At 39.2% G+C, this 21,598-nt stretch overlaps 2 protein-coding genes across 9 annotated transcripts in view; one reads left to right on the top strand and one right to left on the bottom strand.

Annotated features, from left to right (window-relative positions):
* Positions 1-516, top strand: part of CENPP (centromere protein P) — a 306,566-nt gene extending 306,050 nt beyond the window's left edge. For both annotated transcript variants that reach the window (XM_053920608.1, XM_024580770.3), the window contains one exon: positions 317-516. In XM_053920608.1, coding sequence (XP_053776583.1) covers positions 317-447 — 131 coding nt within the window. In that variant the 3' untranslated portion in view covers positions 448-516. The remainder of the gene's footprint in view (positions 1-316) is intronic.
* Positions 480-21,598, bottom strand: part of LOC112323110 (inositol-pentakisphosphate 2-kinase) — a 122,164-nt gene continuing 101,045 nt past the window's right edge. For 4 of the 7 annotated variants that reach the window (XM_053920605.2, XM_024580761.4, XM_045188162.3 and 1 more), the window contains 2 exons: positions 5,532-5,611; positions 480-3,004 (listed from right to left, as the gene is read on the bottom strand). In XM_053920605.2, the coding sequence (XP_053776580.1) occupies positions 2,779-3,004; positions 5,532-5,611 (306 nt within the window). In that variant the 3' untranslated portion in view covers positions 480-2,778. The remainder of the gene's footprint in view (positions 3,005-5,531; positions 5,612-21,598) is intronic. The other 3 variants (XM_053920604.2, XM_045188163.3, XM_071220981.1) reach the window with 2 other exon arrangements.

Raw genomic sequence — 21,598 nt, 5'->3', positions numbered from 1 at the left:
TTCTTAATGTACCCAACATAGACACCTACTTATTTCATCTGGCTTTACATGGCAATCAGAAACTGAAAACCTCATTATTGTGTTTTTATATCAGTTTTTAAAATACTTTTATCAGTAAGCAATCAAAAAGCACATGTAGGGTGACTGTTCCCCGAAGGCTCTTCTGGGCTGAGTACACAAAGGGGAGGGGTTCTGTCTCTGCCTCTAGCATACACAGCCATGACACAGCTGCATACACAGCCATGACACAGGTTGGCCAACTGGGGAGGAGGGAAGGGTCTAGATGAAGCTTCTTACCCAGTTTTTTTCTTTACAGCCCTGGAGTTGGACAAGAAGGGAATAATAGAAACTGCTCCTCTCAGCTTCAGAACCCTGCTGGGTGTGGTAGGCATTGAAGTGGCTGTAGAAAGCCTAGTAAGATCGCTTTGCGCAGAGGAAAACCACTAGTTCCCAAATAGTAACACCCAGGAGTCAGATGCTCCACCAGGAGGCATGTGTTTTTTATTAAATATAAACATTTGCTGTTTTCCACTTAGAAACCATACCCATAGAACTTGTCTGTGCAGTTATGACACATTATATATAAACTGTCAGGACATAAAAAAATAAATACAGCTATTTAAATACAAACTGCCAAAACACTGATCTGTGGGAGCAGCTGTGCGGCCCTCCCATACCCAGTCTGAGGGCAGAGGCAGGGGCTCTTGAAGCCTCATTGCTTAGACATTCCCAAGATACCCTGGGGGAGGTGCACCGCCTTCCTCGCCTCCCTGCTGTGGAAAGCAGCACTTGGAGGCATTTACAGCACCTCTCAGCAAGTCCTCTGACATTCTCTCTTCTTGGCTGTCAACAAAAAAGTGGAGCATGAGCTTAGAAAGTGCAGTAAGACAGCTAAGATTCCATTGTCCCTTCAAATGGGACCTCAGTACCCATTCCTCCACACAGAAGAAACCGGGTTTTCCTTTAAGTCCCCAGAGTCTAAGTGCTGCACTGACCCCTGTCACCCATTTCAAATGTCAGGACTAGTGGAAACATTGTTTCAATCAAATGAACACCACAGTCAGGTAAGAAGAGGCTATGGTGGAGTAAATAGAGCAAAGGGTTGGACTGAGACCTCCTAGTAGGGGCCGTCCATCTGTATCCTCTTCCCCCAAGTTTCAGACTGCCCAGTCCAACCAGCACAGGCCACTGGGAGGCTGCCCAGCTCACCTCCTCAAGGGGCTGGGGTTCCCAAGCTCTGTGCACAGGGACCCAGGGTTCTATGCAGATGGTGATGCTGGGCAAGACTGTGTCATGATCATATCCCACTCACCTCTCCCCTGTCCCATGCCAGCAACAAGAAAAAACCTCCAGCCAAAACCACACTGACCACTGCTTCCCTCCCTACACTCTGTGACTTGCGTGAGAATACAGCTCCACTTGTGTCCCCATAGGTGGAGTCTCCAAAGCCTCTGGACCCCAACACACTGACATAGATGACAGACATACGTCATTTGAGTATCTTTTTAACCCTCTGAGTATAGAAGAAAGAAGTAAATGTTAGCAAAGAATTAAAGAATAAATTCTAGAAAAACAGGCTTAATTCAAACAAGTGTAATTCTCAAGTGATCAGAAAATGTCCCCCACAAAAATTAACAATCAGCAAAATATTCTTATTTTCATATAATTCCATGGTTTCACTATTATATTACAATAAGCCTTCATTAATCCCTCAAAATGACATAAATAATAAATCTGTACAACCTACCATAGAATAAAAAACTGAAGCCCAAGGTTCCCAACAGTTTTCATAGCAGCCAGGCACACTTTTGGTGAACCTATCACGAACCCTCTTGGTGCCAGCCAGGAGTTGCCTATCTTGCATAAGCGGGGCCTTGGGCAGACCTGACCGGGAGGTGGCCCAGCACACCACACGAGGCTGCAAACAGCACACATCTCAGTGAAACCCGAGTTAAAAACAGGTATATGGAGAAGGAGAACTCAAGACTGGCTCTGGCAGAATTGGTTGAGGTTCCCCAAACCCCCCAAAATGCTATGGAAGGAACAGAGCTGCCCCAGGTTTAGCAGCTCAGTGTTGCAGCTCTGCTTCCAGCTTCCACAGCAGCGACTTCAGATGAGGAATGCCTTGTCTCCCCTGAAGTTAAAGACAAAATCATTCAGAAAAGCAAAGCATGAAAGTCAGTATTCACATGAGTGGTGTCTGCCCATGGTCCTTGCTGATCCTGCACAGAATGGTGGAGGTGGCACCTCCACAGGGACCCTGAGTCCACACTGCTCAGAACTGACATCTGCACCAAGAACACATCACTCTGCAGCAGGGAACCACTAAACCTGTGATGATGTGTGGCTTGCATTAGAAAGTGCCCAAGAAACTCAGTTGGGAAAGTTCCAGTAGTATCCCTGTTTTCTTAAAAGTTTCTTAAGAGTCCAAATTGTAAGATATATATCACAATTCAAGTTTTCTATGTTAGGCGTCTTGTAGAAGATCCTAACCTCGGGTCGTAAAATAAGGCTTTTTTCATTAGAGATTAGACATGACCCTTCAGTGGAAAGGAAGAATTTTCCAGAGGCGTCTCTGGGACAGAGAATGCCACAGGTCTCACATTTGACATTCCTTGTCCAGGAAGATGTTTCTTCCATTGTCTCTCAGAAACAGTCCCACCTGAGCAATGGTTAGAAAGCAAAACCATTCACAGCCAGTTACCCAACATGAGAAAAGAGCTCTATTGTTCAACCTTCACATTTTATGTTCAAGTTTCAATGACCACAGGAAAAAAGTTAGACTTTATGGAGAACTAATGTACAATCTTCACTTTCCTTAAACCTAGGCGACATCATGGTGGTGTCTTTGGCATGTACAGTCTTTGAGTAGTAGTTGACTATCTTGCCATCCAGTATGTACTGATGAGGGATGCTCTCGTAGGGTTTAAGGTCGAGGTCCAGTACAGACACGGAGAAGGCAAACCTGGATCTTGATGAAGGGACAATGGGCCTTTGATCAGAGCTGAAAGTTTAAAAATAAATAAATAAAATAAAAAAATTCAGCCTTCCCAAATCCTCATCCTAGCTCACAAGTAGCGCCCATTCAGTACATCTGTGTGCATCTGAATCTCCATCTCTCTCCCTTGTGCACCAGTGTTTAAAGCTTCTGCCAAACAGGCACCTGCTCTAAAACCCACCACCACACCAGGCGAGAGGGTTAAAGTGCAGAAAGACAAAAAAACAATGACTTCAGATACTTAGGATATTCCTCATATCCCAGTGGTAAAAGTGAATGCTGGAAAAGGTACTGTGTTATGGGTCAAGTATTACAAAACCTAAGGAAAAGTAGAAAGTCGATCTGGCCATTCAACAGTCAAATGGATAAAATGATAACAAACTTCATATACACACCTCCCACATGTCTGGTTTCATGTTTTATTCTCAAATTGTGTCTGCAGTGTTTTGTATTTTGTTTCTTGTGGCTTACTTGTGTGGTTTTTCTAAATATCAGAAGAATCACATGCTTATAACAATATATGAACAATTACTTGTACTTAAAAGCATTGAGACTAATTCTGAATTTTGTGCTGAGACTGTGAGCATGCTCAGTGCACAGTCTGGGTCCAGGTGACTGGTCACATGCACTGGATGAGCTCAGTGTGTCTGAAGGGAAGCAGTCAGGAGTCCTTGTTTCCCCATGCTTAACTACTATTTAGAAATCACCAAAAAAAAAGGTCAAACAAACAAAACACCAATTTCAAAAGCTTCTGCCTGGGAGAAGGAAGGCTAACGGACATGGTTCTTATACTGATGACTCTAATCAAGGCCTAGACTCTAACTTGATTCCTGCTCTGAAATACAGCCAACAAGAAAAATAAACCAGAGCTCAGCAGCTGGGTTCCTAGCCAGTCCCTTCTGAATAGCAGAGAACACATTTGCAAATAAAGATCTTGCTTCAAAGTCTCCACTCTGGGCCTAACACCCAAGCTCAGCTCAGCTGGGCTTCTGACAGTCCATGTCTCCAGCCCTCGACAGGGCTACACATGTTAAAGGACACCTCATTTTCTCACTTTAGAACCAGCCAGCACCCAATATGATGATGTGAATCCATCATACAACAGCTGATGGGACCATGGCCAGAGGTCCACCCCTACGAAAAGTCTGTCAACCAGAAGCTCCCCATGAGCCCAGTGTGTGACCCCTGACACCTAAATTCTGTGCTACCCTGGGGCTGAAACTGGTGCCCATGTGTTTCAGAACTTCCTGGACTCATGTCCTGGCTCCTATCCCTACATGTCAGGTTTTTTATAGGGCATCAGGGCCCTGGGCCCTTAGCTCCTCAGATTTCTGTATCCGAACTGCATCCTTGCTTCAGGCAGGGTGGTAGATCATAACATCTGTGTGGTTTTCGCTCATCCAACATCACTAGCTTAATGCAGCAAATGGATTCCTCATTAACTTAGCAGTGGGGGCATTTTAGGGAGGGGAATAACAGGAGTTTTCAACTAAGTAGAATATTTTTTCTTTATTTCATTTGTACCCTATAAATATCCCTCCATGTTTCCTATCAGAAAATGGACAATTCTATGCCTTCCGGGCAGCAGGACTCCTAGAAATGTTTCATTCAAAAGCAGAAAAACGAGTGGCTGGAAGCCAGTAACAAGTTCACCCTGCCCCAAGAACATTTGTCAGAAGAATGCAAAACATTCCATAAATACTGTGTGTGGGGTTTTGCACCCTGAAGATAAATGCTAAAGATGCCATGTCTTTACTAAGAGAATGTTATCAGGTTCATCCTGAATTCCTAAAAAAAGATGGTTGACAATATGGTTTCGAGGGAGAGACACTGCAAAAAGGCAGCAGAAAAATGCACGTGTTGTTTTAAAGGCTTCAAAATGACTCTGAAGGTGGACATTTCAGTTAGAGGCAGAGGAACAAGTCCATGTGAACCTAAAGCTTCTCAGGCCTCAGAACCTTCAGAGGAGCTTGGGGCTTTCTTTTAAAGAAAGGAATTTGCACCCTCGCTGGTGTGGCTCAGTGGATTGAGTGCTGGCCTGCGAACCAAAGGGTTGCTTGTTCAATTCCCAGTCAGGGCACATGCCTGGGTTGCAGGGCAGGTCCCCAGTAGGGGACATGTGAGAGGCAACCACACATTGATGTTTCTCTCCTCTTTCTCCCTCCCTTCCCCTCTCTAAAAATAAGTAAGTAAAATCTTTTTAAAAAGAAAGAAAAGGCATTTGCACCACACTATCCAACCTGCTAAGTCCTTAGGGTATTGGAAAATAATGGTAATCTTCAATTTAATAGAACCATCTTTTAAAATTATTCTCAATAAATGTCTTTTTGACTGAATTACAACCTTCTAGACAACGAGGATTAGTATGCAGCATGATACCAAGCAGGCCTTCAAGATCAGCCTGTGAATAAATGTGATCCCACCTGGGGCTCTGTAAATATGGGGAAACCTATTCTTGTCAGTCCAGAAAGATTTAGTCTAAAATCCTGGTAGACCAAAGAAAGATGTGTGATGCAGGCCATGAGCACCTCACCTTTCATCCTGAAGACAAGGGGAGAGTGAGATCATGATGGAGCAATCCTTTGCAGTCATGGCAACCCGGTACTGCTGAACCTGTAGGGGAAGGAGAGGTCAGCCCTAGGCACCATGCCACCACATGTACACTTCTCCTCCCAGCGAGGCCTGGGAACCAGTCACAGAACCTGGGGGTGGTTCTGTAGACTTAGGAAGCTCTAAGTCTAAAAGGTTCCTAAGAGGCCAGCCTGCCCTCTGGCTTCTTACTGCAAGCAAAGTGCGGACCCTGATTCCAAACGCTGAATTTGTCTTTAGCAAGGCAACTGCAGTCTGCCTCAGCAACCACTGCGCTGGCCATACTGAAAGGGTTGAGCAAACATCACTCAACCTCCAGATGGTGGCGCACAGATACCCACGAAGGTCTATTTAGAACAGCAGTCCCCGAACTTTTTGGCACCAGGGATGGGTTTTGTGGAAGGCAATTTTCCCACGGATGCCTCAGGGGGCAGGGGCAGGGGCAGGGAAGGAGACAGAAGGCAGAGCTCAGGTGGTAAGGCAAGCAACGCTTTGAGACACTTGCTGCTCTCCACCTGCCGTGCAGCCCAGTTCCTAACAGGCAGCTCAGTGAGTTGGGGACTCTTGGTTTAGAGCAACAGGACTTACCTCAGGTTGTATCACACCCCAGAGTGTCATGCAGCCACCTAGAATGATGCTACAGGCTGTGGAGTCACCACACTGTGTGTCCAGGCACTGCTAGTATCCCAGCTTATGGATGAGGAAACTGAGACACAGAACCACCTATCCTGTCTGCACTTCTGGGTGGTAACAGGGCTGGACTCCAATGCAAGGGTCTTGGCTCTGAAGTTCTTGCTCTTACCCTGGGGCTACAAGCATGTGTAGGTCTGCACCTGCTGGCCTGGAATGGCTTCCACCAGGGCTGCCAACTCAAGCGACATACAGCATAGTTTGCAGGGTCTTACTCATAAAGCTGTATGTACATACAGCTTACATGTGTGTTACAGGCACAGAGAGATCCTAAAAAATGGTCACCTCTGTATGGAATCCAGGGCATTCTTTCCCCTTTCTTCTTTGAACTTTCCTATATCATTTCAATTTTTTTAGATTGAATAGCTCTCTTTTATAAAAATAAACTAGTTACAAAAAAGAAAGTAGGCCTTACACTTTATCACTGGTCTCAACATTTGTGTGATGATAGATCATAACCTGTCTCCCTTCTAGTCATTCCCATCTATGTCACTCAGCCAGGAGGACCTACCCCAAGAAAACACCCAAGCTTTACTTTCCCCAAGACATGACTGTACGGGAAGGGACAGGGAGAATCCCAAGTGCAAGTTATCTCAGGCCTACTGACTGCTCTTCTTTTTTTTATATTTTTAATTTTAGAGACAGAGAATGGGAAACATCGATCTCCTGTTCTACCTATGTATACATTAGTTGGTTGGTTCTTTTTAAAAAATATTTTTTAAATTTATTTTTAGACAGAGGGGAAGGGTGGGAGAAAGAAGAGGAGAGAAACATCAATGTGTGGTTGCCTGTCACACAGCCCCTACCAGAGAGACCTGACCTAGCCCGCAACCCAAGCAGTGCCCTGACTGGGAATCAAACCAGCAACCCTTTGGTTCGCAGGCCAGCACTCAATCCACTGAGCCACACCAGCCAGAGCCATTGGTTGGTTCATACTATGTGCCCTGACTGGGGATCAAACCCACAACCTTGTCATATCAAGACAACACTCTAACCACCTGAGATAATTGACCAAAGCTTTGACTGCTCCTCTTCGGACGTGAAAAAACCTTCACAAGTAGAAGGAAACAGGAGCTTCTCTCCTTATACTGTTCATTTAGCTGAGAAATCAGGTATTTCACAAAATACATAAAAAATATTCAAAGAATTATGAAGAGATAAAAAAACAAAATATAAAATATTTATTATGTCTTAATCTGCAAGCCATAGAAGACTAAAAGATTTGAATACCTAAAAATTAAAATATTTCGTATGACATAGTCATAATTGAAATGTAAAAGACCTGTGAAAGAATGAGAGGAAATTATTTGCAACATATAAGAGATGATCAACATCAAGAATAAAGAGTTAATATGGGAAAAGAAAAGTACTCAAAAAAAGATATGGACCAAATAAATTAAAATAGCCAATATATGAAAACTTGCTCAACGTTATAGTAACCAAGGAAATGCAAATTATAATAGTGAAATGTTTCTACTCATTAGATGGATGAAACAACAAATTGATGTGTATATCAGACACAGAATGAAAGGGCGAGACTGACATATCAAGTGATGCTGGACTATGTAACGGGCCAACCCAACGCTGAGGTCAACTAGAAAAAGCTGGACAGAATATCAAAAACGTCTGCGCAAGACTAAGGAGAATTTCTGGACCAGGGGCAAGACAAAGACATTTAGGGTTTTTTTGCCTAGGAAAGGGAAGGGGTGGGTATGCAACAATTTTGGAAGGTTGGCCAAGAGGCACTTTTAACCGACTCCCAGACAGTAACCATGATGAACTTTGGGTTAGTAACCAAAATGCTGCATCTCAAGACTGAGTGAGCCAGAAGTTGACAGGACTTACCAGGAACTACAACTTTGCTTCAGTGAGCTCAGTCACCAACAGTGGATTAATATGACCCTAGCTTGCCAATGTATACTAGGCCTCTGGCCAAAGCAAACTTAAAATCCTCTCTGGAAGAAGATAACATCCTAGGGCTGAAATTATTTCTCAAATAATTGTACATATAGAATTTCTGACACAGAAGTAAAAAAACCCAAGTACAAAACAAGATGACGTGAATGAAGAAAAAATACAACAGCAGAAGGACACATGTGTGGACTCCGGCTAGTGGAAGTACTGGATACACACGCTGCTCTGCTCATGAATAAAAGACAAAATGGAGAACTTCAAAGAAGAACTGGAAACTATAAAAGTGTACTATTTGGAAATTCCAGAACTAAAAACTATAAAAATCAGTATTAAGAATTCAACAGGTAATTGGTTGTCATAGAATAGTCACAAGGATGTAAAGTAGAGCACAGGGAATACAAGGTACAGTCAATAATATTCTAATAACTATGCAGAGTCAGGTGGGTGCAAGAGTTATCAGGATGATCACTAGTAAGTTACATAATGTCTAATCACTGGGGCATACACCTGAAACTAATATAATGTATATCAACTGTAACTGAAAAAAATTTTAATGATTTTGTTAAGAATTCAACAGGTAATTTTAACGGCATATTAGAAAAAACTGAAGAGACTCACTAAACTGGAAGATAAGTGTGTATATATATTTAGACATATATTCATAATGAAGCATGGAAAGGGAAACAGCTGGAAAATATTGAGGAAGGGGCATGAGACAGAGATAAAAGAGAAAGTGTTTAATATACATGTAATTGGAAGAAGAGGAGGTATGGTAGAAACAAAATTTGGAAAAGTTAAGGCCAAAAATATTCCAAAACTGAGAAAAGACATCAAGCCACAGACTTAAGAATGACTTAATACATATCATCAAACAGTAAGAACGAATCACCAGAAGACCTACACTAAGGCAATATGAAGTGGTATTCTTTACTCATCAAAGAAACCAAAATGACCCCAGATATAAGCTCAGAAATGCAGGGCAGCATGAAGGGCAATGCAAGAGAAAATATGTGGGTCAATGGACACTGACAGTATAAAACATACATGGCAACAGCAGCAACATGAGTTAGGAGTAATAGTAAAATGTGCTCTAAGAACCTTGCATTGTTTTGAAGAAGAAGAAGGAGGAGGAGGGAGAAGAAAGGAGGAAGAGGAGGAGGAAAGAGGAGAAGGAGCAAGGAGAAGGAGGAAGGGGGAGGAGGAAGAGGGAGGAGGAAGGGGGAAGAGAAGGAAGAGGAAGAAGAAGAAAAAGGAACTAAATATTAGACCTTAATAAGTCTATTGCTTGCTGCAATTGCTAGAATAAAACATTAAAATACAAAACTCATTAACTTCCAAACAAAGAAAGTAGGGAAATGGCACGATAAAAAAAAAAAAAAAAAAAAAAAAAAAATCAACCCAAAAGACAATAAGAGAGAAAAAGCAACCTAAAACAAGAGGGAAAAAATTAAAAGATTTAAACCCAAGAATAACTCCCATTAATTGATAAAGACATAACATCAGAATGGATAGAAAATCAAACCATATCATAAATACAAAGACAGAAAGATGGAAGAACAGAAAAAAATATATATACAGGTGCAAGCTTTAACCAAAAGCATCTAGAGAAGTTACACAAATATAAGACAAAGGAAACTTTAAGAAAGTATTACCAGAGATAAAGATACTGAAAATGACAAATGACACTTGAAAATGATAAATGCAATTTACCAGGAAGATGTAACAATTCCAAATGTAAAGCACCTAACAATATAGCCTCAAAATAAATAAGAAACAAAAAAATCCATAATCATTACATAAAATTTCAAAACATCCTCCTTAGGGAACAGGCAAAACAGTAAAATCAGTAAGGTTATACACAATCTGACCATCACAATTAATTTGACCTAATGGGCAAATCCAAAATACTGTATCCGACAATTTAATAAAATGCCTTTTCAAGTATACAAAGAAGCATTTAAAAAAAGGAATAAAGCAAGTCACAACAAATTTCAAAGTATAAAAAGCCAATTTCAACAAATTTCAAAGGGCCACATAGAGTATATTTTCTAACTATAATAGAATTTTGCTAGTAATATGAAAAAGATAATTAGAATCCCCACTTTTGGCACTAATTTGTCTTCTAAAATACTTCCAGGGGACAAAGGAGAATCTTGATACCATTCAGAGTATATTTTTACTGAATGACATTGAAAATCCAGCGTGTGGAATGTAGCTAAAGTCATGTTTACAGAAAAATGTAGGAGTAGGCAAAAGTAGGTTTACAGTTGTGAATACACAAAACAGAGTTTATTCTTGTATTTAGTTATAGCACTATTTTCCAATTGTAGACCTACTTTTGCCTACCCTGTATATAGCTTTAACTATATTAATTTAGAAAAATGGCAGCCAAAACTTAATTAGGTAAGCATTTATCAGGAAGAAGATATAGAAAGAACAAATCATCCAAAGAAACTTTTAAAAAGGAAGTATGACCACAAACTAAAGAAATGGAAAATCATACAGTATGAAAGGAACAGAAATTAATTTCTACAAAATAAAACTGATAACTCTTGGTGGGATGTATTGAGAAGACAAATACTATACATCAGGAATAAAAGTGCATTTTTTTCAGATGCTATAAAATATTAAAAGTTAAGAGAACATTACAAAAAAAAATTATATGCCAAAATTTTGAAAATTTTACCTAAAACAAAGATTTCTAGAAAATACAACTTACCAAAACTGACAAGACAAAATCTGAAATTGAGATTAGAATTGAAAATTTCCCTACAAGGCAACTATGGGCCCAGATGGTTTCACCTGTGATTCTGCAATATACTTAAGAAAAGATAATGTAAGTTTTACCTCACCTCTTCCAGAAAAAAGAAGATAATCAGATACTACTGAAATATTTTATGACAGGCATATAATAACCCTTGATCTCAAGACCTAATAAAACATTACAGAAACTCACATCACTCACAAACATATATGCAAGGCTCCTAGCAAAATATTAGCAAAGCAAATATAATACAGAAAAAAATACATCACTACAGATTGTATAATTACCCCATTAACAGAAAATAAGGGAAAAGCCATGAAATCATCTCAATAGAAAAAGAAAAGGCATTGAGAAAATTACATATTCACTTATGATTAAAAAAATCTTAACAAATCAGGCACCGGTGGGTGTGGCTCAGTTCGTTGGAGCATCATCCCATAAACCAAAAGGTTGTAGTTTTGATTCCTAGTAAGGGCACATAACCCAGGTTGCAAGGTTAATTCCCAGTCAGGGCTAGTATAACAAGGAAAGTGATAGATGTTTCTCTCTCACATTGACGTCTCTGTCTCTGTCTCTGTCTCTCTCTAAAAAGCAATGAGAAAATGTCCTCAGGTGAGGATAAAAAAAAAAAAAAATACTCTTAATAAAACAGGAATAGAAAAGAACTTCCTTAATCTGATAGTGGTTATTTATCTTTAAAAATAAACAAAATGAAATCCCAAAATAATCTACAGCAAGCAATGCAGCTAAGCAAAAGAAAATAAGGTATGAGGGTTGGATAGAAAAAAAAAACCAAAATCAGATGCAATATGATTACATATAATGAAAATCCAAAAGAAGCTATAAATACATTGTTAGAATTAGTGAGTTTAGCAAGGTTGATAGATAAAAGGTGAAAAGAGAAAAACCAATTGCAATCTATAACACTATAAAGATATTTTAAGATGCTATTTATACCTAAAACTATCAAATGTTGGAGAATAAATCTAATAAAACATAAGACCTCTCTAAAGACAATCATAAAATGTTTTTTTTTCCAGATTTTAAATAACAACAACAAAAAAAAAAAAAAAAGAAAAGAAAATGCCTGTGGTAGAAGACTCAATATTGTATAGATGTCAACTCCCATGCATTATTTTAATATCAAACCAATATAAATCCCAAGATTTGTTATGCTTTTCCTTGTGGAACTGAACAAGTTGATTCTAACACTTACATAGACAAGTAAAATGTCAAGAAAAGTTAGGCATTTATTAAAAAAGAGACATTCTTGAAGAAGGTAGAATTTACTCTACTGGGTATCAAGACTTGTTATGATTCTATAGTGACCAGGACAACTAACTCCATATGAAAAGTAAAACCTTCCCTCATGCTATACCAAAAATCAATTGCAAATGGATACCCACCAAACATGAGAGACAAAGCAGTAAGGTTTATATAATACCTATAGGTCTTTAAGGTAAATGAAAGGATAAGATAGACTAAAAAAAGAAAAAAAGATGTAAACTAAACTACCTTAAAGTTATGAACTTCCCTTCTTTTTTACAAGTATTTTTTTTATTTTTCCATTACAGTTGACATATAAAACATTAGTTTTAAATGTACAACATTGTGATATGACATTTGTATAACCTACAAAGTAATCACCCCAATAAGTCTAATATCCACCTAATACCATACATGATTATATTACAGTATTATTGACTGTATTCCCTATGCGGTACTTTATATGCCCTTGACTATATGGTAACTACCAATTTGTACTTCTTAATTCCATACTCTTTTTCATCCATTCCTCAACCACTCTCGCATCTGGCACTCATCAAAATGTTCTGCACTTGTGAGCCCACTTATGTTTTGTTGTTTGTTTATTTTGTTTTTTAGATCCCTCATATAAGTGAAATCATATGGTATTCTCTAACGTATTTCACTTGGTATAATATCCCCTACAACCATCCATGTTGGTGCAGATGGCAAGATTTCACACTTTTTAATGGCTGAATATTACTCTATTGTATATACATACCCCATCTTCTTTATCCATTCATCTGTTGGTTGTTTTCATATTGTGGCTATTGTAAATAATGCTGCAGTGAACATAGGGATGCATGTCTTTTTCAATTCGTGTTTTCAGTTTCTTTGAATAAATGCTCAGAAGTGGAATTATTGGGTCTTTCTTTGTCTTATTTATAGCCTTTGGCTGTCTTCCCTTTTTAAAAGGACTCCATTAAGAGAGTAAAACAGCAAGCTACAGAATGAAAGAAGTTATCTATAGCACAATGAGCTTCTTTCCAGAATACATAAAGAACTCCTTCAAATGAATAAGAAAATGGCAAACAACCCTACAAGAAACTGGTCAAGAGATACTTCACGAAAAAGAAAATACCTACAGCCACTAAACACTGAAAAAGTACTTACTCTCATTACCACAACAAGCCACCACTACACGCTCATCAGAATGAAGTTAAAAAGACCCACAACCAAGGGACAGAGAGGGTGTGGGGCAACAGGAACTACCCTGGCCTATTGTACGGGATAGAAATAGTAAGCCTGCTTTGCAATATCTGCTAAAGCTAAATATGCCCATACCTCTGGCCTAGAAATCCCACTACTAGGAATATATCCAAAAGAGATGTGGGCACATGTACACCAAAAGAACTATATAAAAATGTTTACAGAAGTTTTATTCATAGCACCCAAAATCGAGGAACAACCCAAAAGTCCATCAACAGTAGAATGGATCACTATAAAGCAATACAAATACAAAAATACATAGAATAACATGGGTGAATCTCATAGTGTTATATACAGCTAAAAATGAGACATGAGAGCTATATACATGCTTCCATATATAAAGTTCAAAAACAGAACCTACTAGACTATTGCATACAAGTCAATACAAATAACTGGGGAAAAAAGGAAGAGAATTAGCTGGACAGGAAGCCAACAGGGATTCTGGCTGCATAATTACCCCATTATTAACAGTGTTCTGTATCGGGATCTAACTGGCATCCCAAGGGATTACTTTGTGACAAATCACTGGGCTGCACATTTTTTTCTGTGCACTTTTCTGTCTATGCTATATTTCATAATACAAATGGTTAATAATAAAAGATAAAATCAAAATAAAAATTTTAAATACTAGTAATACCTAGTGGTTTTGACAGCATGGGGGAAACAAGGGCCCTCAATTTTCACAAGAAGTATCATAAATTGGCAAAATCTTTTTGGGAGGACAATATGACAGAATCTATCAAAAATAAACCTAGAAATTTTATTTCTAAGAATTTACCTTACAGATATGCTTATGTGCACAAAGGTTAAATTACAAAAATGTGAATATCAAGTGTTATCTTTAAAAGTAACAAATTAAAACATCCAAATGAATGACATTAATATGACCATACTAAAGAGAAAAACATAAATCCACAAACTGAAAAAGTACAACACACACTAAGCAAGGTAAATAAAAAAAGCACACCATACCTTATCACACTGCACTAACACGGCAAATAACAAGAGAAAGAGAACTTAAAAGTGTCCACACGGAAAATATTTACCTCCTGAGAAAGGACAAACTGATAGAAGATATCTCAGAAGCAACATACAGTCACATGATGTAGAATAAAATGGTGAAGTGCTAAAACAAGAACAATCAACTCTTCTTTGGATCTAGAAAAAAAACTACCTTTAAAGTCTGTGGACAAATTATAAACATATCCAGATAAACAGAATTTACCAATAAACTTTCATTGATGTAACTTAAAGGATATATATATCCTGTGTGTGTGTGTGTATACATATATGTATACACACACACACACACACACACAAGGTCTGTCTGGAAAAAGTCAAGCCATTGTTAATATAATAACAGTTTGCATGACATCAATGTAACCTGGCAGCCACCAGGAACGGACTGGAATGCACATGGGTGAAAAATAACAACTTCACTGTACTACTCAGTGGGGGCAGAAGATGCCGTTGAGTGAGCGTGTGTACTGTGTGGCCATCACATTCAAAATGACTGAGCAAGTAGAGCAATGAATCTGCATCAAACTTTGCATTAAGCTTGAACATTCCTCCATGGAAACTATTCGGATGATTTAGAAGGCTGCAGCTATAGGCAACTGGTGATTGGCAGCCTCATCACGACAACACGTCCATTCATGCATCATGTCTCATGCTGAGCTTTTTGGTGAAACGTCAAATCACCCAGGTGATTCAGCCCCCCTACAGCCCAGATTTTGCACCCTGAGACTTCTGGTTTTTCCCAAAATTAACATCACCTTAGAAAGGGAAGAGATTTTAGACCGTCAAAGAGATTCAGGAAAATATGACGGGGCAGCTGATGGTGATTGGGAGAACTGTGTGAGGTTCCAGGGTGCCTACTTTGAAGGAAACTGAGGCGTCATTGTCCCAGTATAATGTTTCTTGTATCTTGCATCTTCTTCAATAAATGCCTTGATTTTTAAAAAATATATTTATTGATTATGCTATTACAGCTGTCCTATTCCCCCCCCCTCACTCCACTCCATCCTGCCCACCCCCTCCCTCCCACATTCCCCCCCTATAGTTCATGTCCATGGGTCATACTTATAAGTTCTTTGGCTTCTACATTTCCTACACTATTCTTACCCTCCCCCTGACTATTTTCCACCTATCATTTATGCTACTTATTCTCTGTACCTTTCCCCCCACTCTCCCCCTCCTGCTCCCCTATTGATAACCCTCCATGTGATCTCCATTTCTGTGGTTCTGTTCCTGTTCTAGTTGTTTGCTTCCTTTGCTTTTGTTTTAGGTGTGGTTGTTAATAACTGAGTTTGCTGTCATTGTTACAGTTCATGTTTTTTATCTTCTTTGTCTTAGATAAGTCCCTTTAACATTTCCTATAAGAAGGGCTTGGTGGTGATGAACTTCTTTAACTTCACCTTATCTGAGAAGCACTTTATCTTTCTTTCCATTGTAAATGATAGCTTTGCTGGATACAGTAATCTTGGATGCAGGTCCTTGCCTTTCATGACTTGGAATACTTCCTTCCAGCCCCTTCTTGCCTGTAAGGTCTCTTTGGAGAAATCAGCTGACAGTCTTATGGGAAGTCCTTTGTAGGTACCTGTGTTCTTTTCTCTTGCTGCTTCTAAGATTCTCTCCTTATGTTTCATCTTGGGGAATGTAATTATGATGTGCCTTGGTGTGTTCCTCCTTGGGTCCAGCTTCTTTGGGACTCTCTGAGCTCCCTGGACTTCCTGGAAGTCTATTTCCTTTGCCAGATGAGGGAAGTTCTCCTTCATTATTTGTTCAAAGAAGTTTTCAATTTTTTGTTCTTCCTCTTCTCCTTCTGGCACCCCTATAATTCGGATGTTGGAACGTTTCAAGATGTCCTGGAGGTTCCTAAGCCTCTCCTCATTTTTCCGATTTCTCGTTTCTTCATTCTTTTCTGGTTGGATGTTTCTTTCTTCCTTCTGGTCCACACCGTTGATTCGAGTCCCAGTTTCGTTCACATCACTATTGGTTCCCTGTACATTTTCCTTTGTCTCTCTTAGCATAGCCTTCATTTTTTCATCTAGTTTTCGAACAAATTCAACCAATTCTATGAGCGTCCTTATTACCAGTGTTTTGAACTGTGCATCTGATAGGTTGGCTATCTGTTCGCTGCTTATTTGAATTATTTCTGTAGCTTTTAAGTGTTCTGTCATTTAGGTCATTTTTTTTTTTTGTCTTGGTGCTTCTGTTACGTAAAGGGGCGGAGCCTTAGGTGTTCACCAGGGTGGGATAACGCTGGTTACTGCGCTGTGATGCTGTACGTGGGGGAGGGGCCGAGAGGGCGCAATGGCGCTTGCTCCACTCTCAGCTGGCTTTCAGTCACTTCCTCCGCCACCCACAATCAAACTGAGCCCCTCTGGTGCTGGCTCCCGAGTGGGTGGACTTGTGCACGCTCTAGGCCCCTGCGGGTCTCCAATGACCTCTCCTGTGAGGCTGGGAGTCTCTCCTGCTGCCACCCCAACCCCCACGGGTGTTTACACTCAGAGGTTTGAGGCCCCCGCCCCGCACTGGAACCCTGGGTTGCACGGTCTGCCCCGCTCCCCGTCGTTCATACTGGTTTATCTGTGCGCGAATGTGGGGCCATACCGGTTTATCTGTGCTGCTAGTGGTGGGACTGCCTGCCTCGTTTGTCCCACACTCCGCCAGTCTTAGTGGCGCCATGGCAACGCAAGTCCTCTCCGCCCCGGCTGTCCATCTCCACCCCTCCTACCAGTCTGGATGAATGTTTATTTTTTATCTCCTTGGTGTCGGACTTCCTCGCCATTGGATTTTCTGTCAATTCTGGTTGTGAGAGGAGGCGCAGTGTGTCTACCTATGCCTCCATCTTGGTTCTCAAATGCCTTGATTTTTCATATTACTTGGTTGGAAACCTCTGGACAAACCTTCTACTTCAAGAAGAAAAGAACTAGAAACAATTTTAGGCCGATAAATTAGACAACTTAGATGAAATAGACAAATTCTTAAAAAGACAAATTATCAAAACTGACTCAAGAAGAAATAATATGATTAGACCAACAATAACTAGTTGGGCATCAAAACACTACCTACAAAGAAAAGCCCAAACTCAGATGGCTTCACTAGTGAATTTGCTAATGAATATTCTATTAAATACTTAAAGAAGATTAATTATCACCCCTTCTCAAACTCTTACAAATATAAAAGCATCTGGATCACTTCCCAACTCATCTGATAAGGCCAGTATTAACTGATGCTAAAAACAAAGACAGACATCATAAAAAATAAAAACTACAGGTTAATATCTTATAAATACTCAAGGAAATAATAACAAATTGCATCCAGCAACATATAAGGAGGATTATATGCATGACCAAGTGGGATTTATCCCAGGAATGCAAGGTTGGTTGTAATATCTAAGAATGAATTAATGTACTATACCATATCTAGAGAATAAAAATCAAAAACCACATGATAATCTCAATTGATGCAGAAGAGGCATTTTACAAAACCCAATGTCCATTCATGATAAACATACTCAGCAAATTAGGAAGAAAAGGGAACTTCTTCAATCTGATAAAGGATATCTATGAAAAACCCAGAGCTAACTCCATACATGACAAAAGACTGAACATTGTCCCAGTAAGACCAGGAACAAATCAGGGATGTCTGTTCTTGCCAATTCTATTCAACATTATACTAAAGGTTCTAGCCAGGGCACTTATGCAAGAAAAAGACATAAAAAGCATGTAATTTGGAAAGAAAGAAATAAAACTATCTCTATTCACAGATTATCTTATATGGAAAGAATCCCAAGGAGTCCACTGAAAAACTATTAGAACTAATAAATTCAGCAAGGTTGCAAGTGATAAGATCAATATACAAAAACAAACTGTATTTCTATACACTTGCAATGATCAATATGAAAACACAGTTTAGAAAACAACTCCATCTACAACAGCATCAAATACACTAAAACATTCAGGAATAAACTGATGTACAAAATGTATGCTCTGAAAAGTGTTAAGAGATTGTTGAAATAGAAACCAAGATCTAACCAAATGGAAAAGCATCTCATGTTAAAAAATTGGAAGACTTACTATTGTAAAGATGGCCACACTCCCCAGAGCAATCTACAGATGCACCACAATCCCTACCACAATCTCAGCTGACTTCTTCGTAGAGATTGGCGGGCTGATCCTAAAGTTCACATGGAATTATAAGGAACCCCAAAGAGCCAAAACAACCTTAAAAAAGAACAAAGTTAGAGAATTTATACTTCCCAATTTTAAAACTTACTAAAAAGCAAGAGTAAATCAAGACGAGATATGGGCATAAGTATAAACATAGATCAATGGAACACAAGGGTGCCAAGAACAGTACAGCAACAACTGGATATCCACATGCAAAGAATGATGTTGCATCTCTACTTCAAATCACATACAAAAAGTTAAAAATGGATCAAAAAACTAAATGTAAGAGCTAAAACTATAAAAATGTTAGAAGCAAATGGAAAAATATTCATGACCTTGGATTTAGCAATGGATTCTTAGATGACAACCGAAAGCATGAGCAACAAAAAGATAAAAATAGGTAAATTGGACCTTATCAAAATTAAATACATTTTTGCACCAAAGGACATTATCAAAAAAGTGAAAAGACAACTGAAAGGATGAAAGAAAGTATTTGCAAATCATATGTCTGAAGGGCCTACTATCCACAAAATAAAGAATTATTACAACTCATCAACAAGACAAATAACATAATTAAAAAGTGGGCAAAGGATCTGAAAAGTTCTCCAACGAAGATATACAAATGGGCAGCAAACACACAAAAAATTGCTTAGTCTTCAGGGAAATATAAATCAAAACCACAATGAGATACCACTCACACCCAAAAGGACGGCTAAAATCAGAACAGATAACAAGTATTGTCAAAGATGTGGAAAAATTAGAACTGTCCTACACTGCCAGTTGGAATGTAAGTTACCATTTGACCCAGAAATTCCACTCCTATGCATGTGCCCAAGAAAAAGCCTATGTCCACACAAAAATTTGTACACAAATATTTACAGCAGCATTTTTCACAGTGGCCAAAACATGGAAACAACTCAATGCCCACCAACTGATGAATGAATTAACAAAATTTCTGTTCTGTATATGTATACAGTGCGATATTATTCAGTCATAAAGTACTGATATATGCTACAGTACAGATAAACCTTGAAAACATTATGCTAAGTGAAAGAAGCCAGTCATAAAGTACCACGAATTGATTTCATTTATATGCAATATCTAGAACAGGCAGATAGTGACAAAGATTAGTGGTTGCTGAGTTCTGAGGGTGGAGAGTGAGATAGAGATAAAGGGATAATAGCTAAAGGGTAGGGGACTTCTTTCTAAGTTGATGAAAATGTTCTAAAATTGACTATGGTGATGGTTGCACATATTTGTTAATCTAGTAAAAACTACTGAATTGTACACTTCAAGCAGGTAAAATTGTATAATATATAAGGTATACCTCAACAAAGCTGTACTAAAAAAGGAAAAAAGGAAAGATCTGAGATGCAAGAATGTTGGATAAGGATATGGGCAAATGTGACAAATCTAAATAAACATCTGTATAAAATAATATTGTAAACTGTGGTTTTAAAAAAGAACAAGACAAATAGAAGTGCAGACAATACGTACACGTATTGGGAGAAATAACTGGAATTAAAGTATCCCGATTCCTTATATTGTGTAGCCAGGGTTGGAGGTTTAGAGGTTATCATTTAGCATTAGACTTGAAATATGCATGGTCAAATTGGACAAATAACCCCTAAAATAACAAAAACAATGTGTAATTTCCAAACTAATTAAGAAAAAAAGGAAAATAAAAGCTAACAAGCAAAAGTGAATGGAGAGGTCAGCAAACTATAGGCTGGGAGCCAAATCTAGCCCACCACCTGTTCTGTAAATAAAGTTTTACTGGAACACACCTGTGCTCATTTATATTTGTTTATGGCTGCTTCTAAGCTACAATGGCAGAGTTGAGTACCCTCAACAGAGACCAGGTGGCTTACAAAGTCTAAAGCATTTACTATCTGGCCCTTTATAAAGTCTGCTGACTCCCACTACAGAATACTATACAACAGACAGAAAGCAAGAGTCATGCTGGGCTGCAATTTCTTGGGCACGGAAATAAAGACAATATCCCCTCCTCTCTCATTTCATCAGAGGTACATTAGATAAACAGCCTTTGAGAAAGAACTTTAACAGTCTGTGGCCAAGGAATGTTCCCAACCTGCTCCCCAGCTTCCCACTCCACAGCAGCCCTCTTTCCATTCTAACCACCAGAACCTAACTCCTTAAGACAAAAAGAGGCAGACCCTTAAATTCCAACACCAAGAGACCTCAAGCCATGTTACATTTAAATTCAAACTGGTAAACAACACGTAATGTGGACAATCCCCCGAATGGTGTGAGTGTGAGTGTGAGTGTGTGTGTGTGTGTGTGTGTGCATGTGAAGTTCTAAAAACATACTGACATACTGTTAGCCATGGGTATCTATTGCCTGGGCAGGAATATGGCCACATTTTATACAATATATTCACTGCTTGCATCTTTTCATCAAATTGTTTAGAGATCATTGTAAGTTCACATGCACTTGTAAAGTAATAAAGCAGAGATCCTGAGTGCCCTTTACCCAGCCTCCCCCAATGGTGTCATTTTGCAGAACTGTGTAATACAGTATCACAGCCAGAAGAGTGACGTCAATACATTCCACAATTTTATCCCAATCTCCAAAGTTTTACATGTGCTCCTGTGTGTTTGTGTATGTATTTTATCACACATGTAGGTTCGTGCATACACCACCATAGTCAAGTTACATACAGAGCAATTCCATCACTGCAAGGATCCCTCATGTCGACCTTTTATAATCACACCCACTTTCCTCCTACCTCCTCCCCAACCCACCACGACACATCTTTGTCATTTAAAAAATGTCACCTAACCAGAAACACAGTGTGACCTTTTGTGATTGGCTTTCATCAGTCAGCACAATTCCCTGGAGATTCACCCAGGGTGCAGTGTGTATCCAGAGTCTGTTCCCTTTCATTGCTCAGCAACGCCAGTCTGTACAACCTGTTGTAGGCCTCTTGC

The sequence above is a fragment of the Desmodus rotundus genome, chromosome 3 (genome assembly GCF_022682495.2).
Source record: "Desmodus rotundus isolate HL8 chromosome 3, HLdesRot8A.1, whole genome shotgun sequence".
Taxonomy (NCBI): domain Eukaryota; kingdom Metazoa; phylum Chordata; class Mammalia; order Chiroptera; family Phyllostomidae; genus Desmodus; species Desmodus rotundus.
This window is presented reverse-complemented; position numbering and strand designations above follow the sequence as displayed.